The sequence below is a fragment of the Conger conger genome, chromosome 1, assembly GCF_963514075.1.
Source record: "Conger conger chromosome 1, fConCon1.1, whole genome shotgun sequence".
In the NCBI taxonomy this organism is placed as follows: Eukaryota; Metazoa; Chordata; class Actinopteri; order Anguilliformes; family Congridae; genus Conger; species Conger conger.
Genome location: NC_083760.1, coordinates 64,350,373 through 64,362,389, shown reverse-complemented (window position 1 = coordinate 64,362,389; position 12,017 = coordinate 64,350,373). Strand labels below are relative to the sequence as shown.

Sequence of the window (12,017 nt, the reverse complement as noted above, 5' to 3'; positions counted from 1 at the left end):
AGGAAGAGGCCCAGGAGCTGCTCTCCCATTTCAACCATCGCAACCTGGACGCCCTGCTGCGCCTGACACGCAACACCCTGGAGGGCCTGCGCAAGCGCATCCACGCCTCCTCCCTGCTGCACTTCCTGGGTGAGACGCTCGTCTCCGTGGAAACGTCACTTTCTGCACTGACAATGCAGATATGGGTGATGGGGTTGGATTAGATGTTTCCTTGGTACTGGGGATTGGTTTTGGCTGTGTCCAGAGGTTTAGACTTGCCTGTTGCCTGTGAGAAAGATCGAGGGAAGGAATGTGAATGAGACAATACCGTATGCTGCGCCGTAAAGAGACAGATACAGACGGAAGAGCAGTATTTTGCTCAACACTGCTGTTGTGTGTCTGCTTACCCTTGAGTGTAAATCAGTTTGTCCACTGATAGGTCAATAACTCTCTGAACTCTTACTGGTGGGGCGACATGGCTCAGGCAGTAAGAGCAGTCGTCTGGCAGTCGGAGGGTTGCTGGTTCGATCCCCCGCCCGGGCTGTGTCGAAGTGTCCCTGAGCAAGACACCTAACCCCCAAATGCTCCTGACGAGCTGGTCGGCGCCTTGCATGGCAGCCGTTAGTGTGTGAGTGTGTGTATGAATGGGTGAATGAGAAGCATCAATTGTACAGCACTTTGGATAAAGGCGCTATATAAATGCCAACCATTTACCATTTACCAACTCTGACTCTGCAGCCGACAGCGACTCTCCTGCCCGACAGAAAGGCGGCGGACCGCAGCCCATCTTCCGGGCCAACATCTCGCTGTCCATTCCCAACATAGTTATGGTGCCGGTACTGGATGAGATCCAGCAGGCTCTGAACCGGGCCGTGGAGTGTGTGGTCTGCGTCAGCAGGGGAGTTGGCCAGTGGAGTAAGGAGAGGATCTCTAAGGTGGGGAAGGAGCCCATACTGTGTGAGAGAAGCAGGGTGCTCTGAGCTTATGCTGGGTGTGAAACAGAGACTATAACTTGCATTGAGCAGAGAGACATGCTTATGAGCTTGCACTGTCTAAAAATCCTTTAGAGATATGTAAGCGCATTCTGCCTGTGAAATTGCCATGCTTTTGGTCTTTCTTCATTGAATAAGGAGTCATTGTTGATGTACATTTGTTAAATGGAAATAGGGATAGGGTAGCAGGTACTGGTGTGTACTGTATGGTTTTAAAATTGAAAAAGGGTAATGTTTTATCTTTAACAGGGGAAGATGTGTGAGAGACGTATGGCTGCTTTGAGGCAGGACAGCATTGACAGTGACTCTGAAGATGGAGAGACCTTCAGGAGCCTGGCCGGTACGGAAACCCTCTCATTCACACCACTTAACCTGACTGCTCTCAAACAACTTTGATGGACAAATAGCTTTCGACTGAGTGTCTCAATGACTGACTCCTGTAGGAGAGAGAGTGCTGTACACAGGACTGACTCCTGTAGGAGAGAGTGCTGAACACAGGACTGACTCCTGTAGGAGAGAGTGCACTGAACACAGGACTGACTCCTGTAGGAGAGAGTGCACTGAACACAGGACTGACTCCTGTAGGAGAGAGTGCACTGAACACAGGACTGACTCCTGTAGGAGAGAGTGCTGAACACAGGACTGACTCCTGTAGGAGAGAGAGCACTGAACACAGGACTGACTCCTGTAGGAGAGAGTGCACTGAACACAGGACTGACTCCTGTAGGAGAGAGTGCTGAACACAGGACTGACTCCTGTAGGAGAGAGTGCTGAACACAGGACTGACCCCTGTAGGAGAGAGTGCTGAACACAGGACTGACTCCTGTAGGAGAGAGTGCTGAACACAGGACTGACTCCTGTAGGAGAGAGTGCTGAACACTGGACTGACTCCTGTAGGAGAGAGTGCTGAACACAGGACTGACTCCTGTAGGAGAGAGAGTGCTCTACACAGGACTGACTCCTGTAGGAGAGAGAGCACTGAACACAGGACTGACTCCTGTAGGAGAGAGTGCTGAACACAGGGCTGATTCCTGTAGGAGAGAGTGCTCTACACAGGACTGACTCCTGTAGGAGAGAGTGCTGAACACAGGACTGACTCCTGTAGGAGAGAGTGCTGAACACAGGACTGACTCCTGTAGGAGAGAGTGCTGAACACAGGACTGACTCCTTTGGGAAACAGCATTGATGGAAAACACTGTAGGAGCCCCAAACAGTCATCAAAGTTTTGCCCTGTGGATTCAACCACTCATCTCCCCTCCTTTCTAGCCTCCCTATGAGTAAAATTTATACAAATATAGTCTGGACTGTTTTAACCTCAGTTATGTTAATACCAGAATTAGATTAGCACAAAATAAGTATATATGTAATAAATATGAATTTATATCTTCCTGAACTTATTCTGTAAAATATGCGTCAACCTCTTCTCATTCTATAGTTCTTATGCAGAGTTAACCCTGTGTCTCCTTCAGATGGCAGTACTTCAGACATCTCGGCCTCTGTGAACCAGACCATCCCCTTCCAGTCAAAGAACTACTACAAGAGTGTTTCAGAGAACAAGGAGATTGTTAAGCTGGTGTCAGTGCTGAGTACCTCAATCAACTCCACCAGAAAGGTACCAGTAGGTGGATACAAGTATGACTAAGCAAAGCAAGACTGAAATTTACCATGTTCACAAACTGAGGATGCTTTCATGTACAAAATTGCTCTACTGAGCCTCTGTCTGTTTGTCCTTACTTGACATTATGTATGTTATGATGACACAAATATCCCTTTACTTGCCTGAATTCAAGAAGAGCTTTTTAACTTCTAATGTTGTAAATGCTTTCTATTAAATTTTTAAATGTCTTTATTTTATCGTTGGTAAGGATGTGACGAACGCTCTGGATCGATTCAGTCATTATCACCACATCTGGAGGAAGGATCGGGATGCCACCATCCTGGAGTTCAGTCAGGGCAGCCCCCTGCTCTCTGAATTTGAGTCACAGATCCTATACTACAGGGACCTGGAGCTTGAGATCAATGCTGAGCCTGAGTTTGTCACTGTGGGAGCCCTGGCTCTCTACACAGGTACTGCCAGACAAGTAACATACTGTGCCACACACACTCACACTGACTCTCACACAGACATTAGAGACACTTTTACACGCAAAGGAACACTTTATTGACATTACCACACACAAATAGACACTGCCACATGCACGTTTTTCAAACAACGCCGCATATATTCTACAGGCTATGTGATGCTAACACTCACAGCTTTGTCACTCACAAACAGATATATTCAAATGTTAAGAACCCATGCTAGGAACTCATACTATAATGATAACTCAAAATAATGGCATACCACAGGGGTCTCTGTGGCTAGTTTTCAACCCATATGTATCTTGGTGTGACAGCTGCTGCTCAAAGCTAATGTGTGGTAAGCATATCCTTTGTTTCAACAGCTGACCTGAAAATGGCTCTGACAGCTGAAACCAAGGGCTGGATGGTGGACTATGGTCACCACTGCAACAGGAAGTACAGGACAGAGATGGAACACATCTTTAGCTTTGTGGAAGAGGCCAGCAAGAAACTCAACCGTCAGATCAAGGACCTAGATGATATTCGCATTGCTATGGCAGCCCTGAAGGAAATCAGGGAGCAGCAGATCACCATTGATTTCCAAGTGGGCCCAATAGAGGTGGGACTGTGTGTAATAGAGCAAGTCTGTGTGCTGGATGAATGGAGTGACCATGTTCTAAGAATAGTTTCAGGTTGTTTCCTATTGGGATAGTTTTATTGTATAAGCTAGATCAGATATACAGATGAAAACATATAACATCCTGTCATGTTCTGTTCCCCCAGGAGTCCTACGCCATGTTGCACAAGTATGAGCTGTCCGTCGCCAAAGAAGAGGCGGAGCGGGTGGATACTCTGCGTTATACATGGGAGAAGCTTCTGGCCCGAGGCACGGAGGTGCAGAATGAGCTGGTCTCCCTGCAGCCAAACTTCAGGGGGGAACTCATCAACAATGTGCAGACCTTTGTGGAAGACTGCGATAATTTCTACCAGGACTACGACAAGGTTGACTCTCCCTCACAAACATATAATCAAACAATTTATGTGGAATACATGCTATAGGAATTTCATGACAACTACAAAATGAAACTTTGTCTAATGAAAGGGTGTTTAATATGATCTCCTCCATGATGTGATGACAAATGCCTTTTTTTTAGGATGGTCCCATGGCTGTTGGTCTTGCCCCTCAGGATGCCAGTGATAGGCTCATAATGTTCCAGGTATGTGTGTTTAGATGAAACAGTTCGCAGCCTGGTTCTGCTTGAACCAGCATAGGCTAATCCTCCCTTCTAAAATCATGCTCTGTGTAAAAATAAAGCAGAATGTGATGGGGTATGTGGATGCAATGAAATACAGATCTGACATGGAGTGTTTTTGAAAGCATTTGTTTATTATTCCCTTTTCACAGAATCGCTTTGACAACCTATATCGTAAATATGTCACCTACACTGGGGGAGAGGAACTGTTTGGCCTCTCTGTTACTCAGCACCCTCAGCTACTGGAGATCAGGAAGCAGCTGACCCTTCTCCAGAAGCTTTATGGCCTCTACAACAATGTTATTGACACGGTCAATGGATATTATGACATCCTGTGGGCCGACATTCACATTGAGAGGATCAATAATGAGCTTCTAGACTTCCAGACACGGTTGGTGACAAAGCTGTGAAATACTATGATGAAGTCTGATAAAATCTAAGTTATGCAACTGTACCTTGAATCATGAGCATCTGCAGTATTATGAATTAGTTTCGCCATCCTAATCTGTGACATTTTTATGATGTATCTGCCCTAAATAAAATGTAGGAAGAAACCTTATATGAACCAGACTCAATAGGGGACTCATTTTAGTCATTTGGCAGACGATTTTAATCCAAAGCGATTTACAAGTGCATAGGTTCTTCCACAGGTTAAAAGCATCAAATCTATAACTAGTAAAATACATATGAAGGGCTGTTCTAAACAAAAAGACAGTCATCGTAAGTGCAATTTTTTTATGGTTAGGGTTAGACAAGAGGGATATCGGGGGGGGGGGGGGAATTAGGAGGGAGGACTATCCTCCTATGACAATTCTTATGAGACAATTATGCCAGCTGTTTGTTTGTTATATTCTTTATATGTACTATTTTTCTTTGCTTTGTCACCCTGTCCCCTACTGCAGATGGCAGACAGTAGAATTGTATAAACAAACATGGTATTTAACCTCATTAGCATCAGTGAGAATCACTGGCATGTGGTTCTTTTTATTTCTGTAGAGAAAGGAAAATAGTTTTTGCCCTTGGATTTTAACTTGCAGAATATTGGGTGACTTCTGTCATCACTGTTTCTGATGTGTTAAGATGTTAATGCAGCAGTCTGAATCGAACATTTTTCTTTGTCTCAGGTGCCGAAAGCTCCCTCGTGCCCTGAAAGAGTGGCAAGCCTTCCTAGACTTGAAGAAAACTATTGACGAATTCAGTGAGTGCTGCCCCATATTGGAGCTGATGACAAACAAAGCTATGATGACACGTCACTGGAAGAGGATCACAGAGGTGACTAGACACAGTTTTGAGGTGGAGTCAGACACTTTCAAGCTCCGGAATATCATGGAAGCCCCTCTTCTGAAATGTAAAGAAGAAATTGAGGTAAAGCTGTTATTTTAGTTACTCACTGTGCAAAAACCGAGTGAAATTGTGCTGTAGAGCACAGACTGCCATGTTTCTGTGATGGGCCTCTATACTGCAATCTTCCTCCACAGGACATTTGCATCAGTGCAGTCAAAGAGCGAGACATTGAACAGAAACTGAAGCAGGTGATTGCAGAGTGGGACAATAAGACCTTCACCTTTGCCAACTTTAAAACGCGTGGGGAACTGCTGCTACGAGGAGACAGCACTTCTGAGGTCATCGCCAGTATGGAGGATAGTCTGATGGTGCTGGGCTCTCTCATGAGTAACAGGTAAGTGGAGCGTTTCCATTCACAGAGATGCAATGAGAAGGGTATTTTAATTGTCTATTTTGAATGATCTCCTGTTTACTTTATTTTTTAAGCTTTTAGATTCCTGGACTGAGATTTTTTATTTGTGTATTTAAAACCTTGGTGTAAAAATCATGTGCTGAAATACTTAACCCTCTGAACTGGTGCAGATACAACACTCCATTCAAGGCACAGATCCAGAAATGGGTTCAGAACCTTTCCAACACTACAGACATTATTGAGAACTGGATGACTGTTCAGAACCTCTGGATTTACTTGGAAGCAGTATTCGTGGGTGGAGACATAGCCAAACAGCTACCAAAGGTATTGTGCAAAAACAAATGTGTGAGCTTGTGACATGCAGCTATTGACAGGTACTGAAAGGACTCATTTGATATCTGCATCCTCTTTCTTGCACTGCAGGAAGCAAAACGGTTCTCTAACATTGACAAGTCATGGGTGAAGATAATGACTCGTGCACATGAGATGCCCAATGTGGTGCAGTGCTGTGTGGGGGATGAGACCATGGGCCAACTGCTGCCCCACCTGCTGGAGCAGCTGGAGATATGCCAAAAGTCCCTCACAGGGTAACACTCATGTAGCAGTATCCTATGCCAGCGGGGCTTCTCCCAGTCTTATACGCTATCAGGGCCACTCCCTGTGTCCTACATCATTAGGACCTTTCCTTGGTGTCCTACATCAGCAGTGCTGTCCCTGTGTCCTACATTAGCAGGACATCTACCAGCGTCCTACATCATTAGGGCCTCTCCCAGTCTCCTACATCATTAGGGCCTCTCCTAGTGTCCTACATCAGCAGGACTGTCCCTGTGTTCTACGTCAGCAGGGCATCTACCAGTGTCCTACATCATTACAGCCTCTCCCAGTGTCCTACATCATTAGGGCCTCTCACAGTGTCCTACATCATCATGGCCTCTCTAAGTGCCCAACATCACCAGGGCCTCTCCCAGTTTCCTACATAAGTAGGGCCTCTCCCAGTGTCCTACATCATTAGGGCCTCTCCCAGTGTCCTACATCATTAGGGCTTCACCTACTGTCTTACATCAGCAGGGCATCTACCAGTGTCCTACATCATTTTGGCCTCTCCCAGTGTCCTACATCATTAGGGCCTCTCCCAGTGTCATACACAAATGGCCTCTTCCAGTGTCCTACAACAACAGGGTCTCTCCTAGTGTTCTACATCACCAGGGCCTCTCCCAGTTTCCTACATAAGTAGGGCCTCTCCCAGTGTCCTACATCATTAGGGCCTCTCCCAGTGTCCTACATCATTAGGGCTTCACCTACTGTCTTACATCAGCAGGGCATCTACCAGTGTCCTACATCATTTTGGCCTCTCCCAGTGTCCTACATCATTAGGGCCTCTCCCAGTGTCATACACAAATGGCCTCTTCCAGTGTCCTACAACAACAGGGTCTCTCCTAGTGTTCTACATTATTAGGACCTCTCCCAGTGTCCTACACCAGCAAGGCAACAGTTGTTATATTTTTTGAAGCGCTTTCCTCTTACATAAAGGTCTAATGTCTGTGTACACTTATATTGATGTACCTGTGTTGTGAAGGTACTTGGAGAAGAAACGGCTCATGTTCCCTCGGTTCTTCTTTGTGTCGGACCCTGCACTCCTGGAGATCCTGGGCCAGGCATCGGACTCCCACACCATCCAAGCACATCTGCTAAATATCTTTGACAACATAAAGACTGTCCGCTTCCATGATAAGGTACACATACAATCGTTTAGTTTCAACAACAGGATACACATAAAAATCTTCTTCCATGACAAGTGAAATATCATTGCTTTCAGGACATGACACTTGTAAAATCTGGCTGATTCCACACAGAGGTATTCGCAAAATACGACTGCTGTGGTACACTTAGAATTTTTCTCATCCATAATATAACAACAACTGAGCAGAGACAATAAATCTACTTTGATGACATGGGAAATACAGGTTCCCTATGATGTTTTTGTGTCATAAAAGTTACCCAGGCTTTTATCTTAGTGAAGTGTTGGATTATTATGGCCATACCATTTGATGTTGGGACAGTAATTACCTGTCAGTGTGTGGGGTGATGACCAGCCTGTTAGTGCAGCCCAAGAACTCGTTCTGGTCGATGAACCCAATATCTCTGATGTTAATGAGCATTTCGTCTGAGTCCTCATTAAAGTAGAATTTTCTCTGCTTCAGCCACTCTGTGGGGCTTTTGCTATGAAACCGACACTAAGGAAAGACAGAGAAATTAAGGAATTGAGCAGGAATTTATTTCAATTTGAAAGCCAATTTATTCTAGGAGGATATGTTGTCTGACAGCTTATCACTGGAATTAATTGTGCGAAGCAGTATCACTTTCATTGAAACTATATGAAACATTTGGACTTAAAACACAAATAATACACAAAACATATGGCACCGGCTCTGCACACACAAGCTATTTGTAATGGTAGAAGTAAAAGTAAAATGAAGGTGAAAATTCAGCAAACTGCAGATTTTCTACAGTGGGAAACATGCGCAAGCCTTGCCCATCAACAATAGCGGAGCCTACCTGTAAACAATCCTTAGATCCTACATCTCCTGTGGTTAAACCAAAGAAAATGAGACCTATGTGTCGTGGGTGTGTTTCGCTAAACCAAATTACTCTGTAACTCTGTAAGTTACAGTTCTATCGTTTGAGGTAGACGAGTGACATTTTCTTACTAGAACACTACAAAAAGATGGCAGGCTCTGTCGCCGTTTGTCACCGTCAGCTTTACAAAACAGTGCATCAGAACCTGGAGCAAGTGGAGGGTTTCAACATCAGCACATTCACAGAGAAGGGGGAGGGATAAACAGTTTTGTAATTTGAGGGTGTTTGTTGCTGCAATTCCTCTCTTAACCATTAGGAGTCCGAAATTCCCTAATGTACCTTTAAGGCATGGATTATTCTATTCATCACTGGAACCACTGTTCTCTTGTACTACCAGATGTATGACCGGATCCTGGCCATCTCCTCACGGGAGGGGGAAACGGTGGAGCTGGAGCGGCCAGTGACAGCAGAGGGGAACGTGGAGGTTTGGCTGAACGCCCTGCTGAAGGAGTCCCGCCGTTCCCTGCACCTGGTCATCCGACAGGCTGCCCTTGCCATTCAAGACTCAGCCTTCCAGCTAATAGAATTCCTGGACTCCTTCCCTGCCCAGGTGTTCTGTAGTAACAGCAGCCAGAACCCCTTTTATAGGGTTAAAATATTGTCTTCTGATCCTCTTTAAACAATAACATGGAATAGGCTAGCAGCTCTTTTTCATGGCTCGTAATCTCTTGCGTAGAAAATTGTGGAAAAAGTGTCATTCATCTTAATATTTACAGGGAATATTATATTTAATGTGTTAACAACATATACACTATTTCTTGCCACATTTTTCAGATTGGTGTGCTGGGAATACAGATGATCTGGACTAGAGACTCTGAAGAAGCCCTGGCCAATGCGCGGTATGACCGTAAGATCATGTCGAAGACAAACCAGAGCTTCTTGGAGCTTCTGAACACACTGATTGACATGACCACCAAGGACCTTGGCCCAGTGGAGCGGACAAAGTTTGAGACACTCATCACTATTCACGTCCATCAAAGGGACATCTTCGATGATTTGGTGAGGAGAGGGACCGCCTAGCTAGCAATGGCCAGGTTCTTTGAGTTCAATGTTCAGATGAACACTGCAACTTTCAAAGAGAAAGCGATCGGAACTGAATTATAAATCTGTTTTTCCTTGTGGTTTCCTGAGTAAGAATCTTTTTATCCAATCAAATGTCATGGACTGAAGTTCGGAGCAGGTGTATTAAAATTCTGTCTTTGCCTGGCTTTTTCAATGGATAATGTGTTTGTACTTTTTTTTATTTCAGAACTTTTATGCCCACTGGGAAGTAAACCTTTCTTTAAAAATGTTCTGTGTAGCTAGAGTTCTAAAGTTACCTTAAGGCATCTCTTCCTCTGGTTGCAAACTCTACCAGTCCCCCTCAGAGCAGAGTTAATGAAGCCTGACAGCGTGGCGTCACTCTGAATGCAGACCTGTACAGCATACAGGAAAAGTTATCTGTGTTCCCTCTGTACATAATATGCAGTTTGATGAATTTGCACCTCAGGTTTTATCGCAGCTTTTTTAAACAACGCATGTATACAAAGCCAGTGCTATATGCGCTGATTATTTGTGTTTTATTTTAAGTCCAAAGTTTGTCAGTTTCAAAGTGGTACTGTTAAGCACCGTTTTCTCCAGTGCTCAGCTGTCACACCGCATATCTTCCTGGTATAAATTGGTTTCTGCTCAATTCCGCATTAATCTCTCTTTCTTTCCTTAGTGCCGGCTTCATATCAAAAGCCCCACAGACTTTGAGTGGCTGAAGCAGTGCAGATTCTACTTTAATGAGGACTCAGACAAAATGCTCATTAACATCACAGACGTTGGGTTCATCTACCAGAACGAGTTCTTGGGCTGCACAGACCGGCTGGTCATCACCCCACTCACTGACAGGTAATTACTGTCCCAACATCAAATGGTATGGCCCCTGCCACATGGACTGCCTTCTCTTTGCAATGCTCCTTCCCTGGCATTGCTGCGCAGAAAAGAACACCATGGCCAAATTTATCTGAAAGTTTATGTAATTGGTTTGGACTCTTTATGATTATGTATAGAAGAAAAAAGTTGTATGGTGTTTCCTGCAAATACAATTATCCTTTCATAGATTCACTTTGTCACCGCAAGCTCTACAGCTACTCTAGTGTGGACCTCAGTGTTCTAATATACTAATATATAGCAGTCAGTTTTATGATATACTAATATATGGCCAATGTTTTTGGGCTTCTATATGTGACCCTTGGCAATGTGCTACTCTAATAAGACCTGAGTGAGATGCTATGCTCATGTGTGGCTCTGAGTGCTATGCTACACTAACTGTGGCACTACTGTGGCCCTCTTGCAGGTGCTATATCACCCTAGCGCAGGCTCTGGGGATGAGCATGGGTGGGGCTCCAGCTGGCCCTGCTGGAACGGGCAAAACCGAGACTACCAAGGACATGGGCCGGTGTCTGGGAAAGTATGTGGTTGTGTTCAACTGCTCTGACCAGATGGACTTCCGAGGACTGGGGAGGATATTTAAAGGTGTGATTCTTGTCAACTAGACCATCATGGAAGCATTGAAAGTCTATATTGCTTAATTTTAATGTCAAAGTCTATAGCCTTTCATTATAAAGTCTGAACATATTGTTCCGTTATATCAGCATGTGTTATTGTTCATGGCACTGATATCTTGTATGGTCATGTGTTACTGTACCACACCGGTTGAGTTATTCTTTTCCCTGTTCCTGTTGTGTAATCATTCACTTGATTTTGGCTATTTCCATTGTTTCTGTTTTTGGGTATAATCAGACATTTCTCTGTTGTCTTTGTCCATAATGCGCAATTTCTCTGTTATGGTTGTGTGTAATGAATAATTTCCCCATTGTGGTTGTGCTCAATCAGACATTTCTCACTTGTGGTTGTCCATAATGCATGGTTTCTGTCATATGACATATTTGATATTTTCTATGTTGTGGTGATAGGCCTTGCGCAGTCGGGTTCCTGGGGCTGCTTTGATGAGTTCAACCGCATCGAACTGCCTGTGCTCTCGGTGGCTGCTCAGCAGATAGCCATTGTGCTGACCTGTAAGAAGGAGCGCCGCAAAAACTTCATCTTCACTGACGGGGACAATGTGGACATGAACCCTGAGTTTGGAATCTTCCTGACCATGGTAGGCTTACAGCAGCTCCTCAGCTGAATCTGGAGAATGTAGAAATGTTACCTTTGCACTGATGAATGGTCTAACTCGTTTCATTTTACTTGACTAACATAGTAAATATACACTCTATATCTACACTTTATTAGGTAGACCTGTACACCAGCTTGTTCATGCAAATATTTAATCAGCCAATCATGTGGCAGCAATTAAATGCATAGAAGCATGCAGACATAATCAAGAGGTTCAGCAACTGTCAAGAAATGTGATCTAAGTGACCACGG

At 44.5% G+C, this 12,017-nt stretch overlaps 1 protein-coding gene across 1 annotated transcript in view; it reads left to right on the top strand.

The window, feature by feature from the left end:
- dnah5 (dynein, axonemal, heavy chain 5) overlaps positions 1 to 12,017 on the top strand; it is a 70,268-nt gene that overhangs the window by 13,415 nt on the left and 44,836 nt on the right. Inside the window, exons 19-37 of the mRNA XM_061243308.1 lie at positions 3 to 129; positions 718 to 914; positions 1,221 to 1,311; positions 2,441 to 2,583; positions 2,837 to 3,038; positions 3,416 to 3,651; positions 3,816 to 4,034; positions 4,187 to 4,249; positions 4,438 to 4,676; positions 5,410 to 5,650; positions 5,764 to 5,963; positions 6,152 to 6,305; positions 6,405 to 6,568; positions 7,558 to 7,714; positions 8,956 to 9,168; positions 9,393 to 9,617; positions 10,321 to 10,493; positions 10,942 to 11,120; positions 11,561 to 11,748. Coding sequence (XP_061099292.1) covers positions 3 to 129; positions 718 to 914; positions 1,221 to 1,311; positions 2,441 to 2,583; positions 2,837 to 3,038; positions 3,416 to 3,651; positions 3,816 to 4,034; positions 4,187 to 4,249; positions 4,438 to 4,676; positions 5,410 to 5,650; positions 5,764 to 5,963; positions 6,152 to 6,305; positions 6,405 to 6,568; positions 7,558 to 7,714; positions 8,956 to 9,168; positions 9,393 to 9,617; positions 10,321 to 10,493; positions 10,942 to 11,120; positions 11,561 to 11,748 — 3,411 coding nt within the window. The remainder of the gene's footprint in view (positions 1 to 2; positions 130 to 717; positions 915 to 1,220; positions 1,312 to 2,440; positions 2,584 to 2,836; positions 3,039 to 3,415; positions 3,652 to 3,815; positions 4,035 to 4,186; positions 4,250 to 4,437; positions 4,677 to 5,409; positions 5,651 to 5,763; positions 5,964 to 6,151; positions 6,306 to 6,404; positions 6,569 to 7,557; positions 7,715 to 8,955; positions 9,169 to 9,392; positions 9,618 to 10,320; positions 10,494 to 10,941; positions 11,121 to 11,560; positions 11,749 to 12,017) is intronic.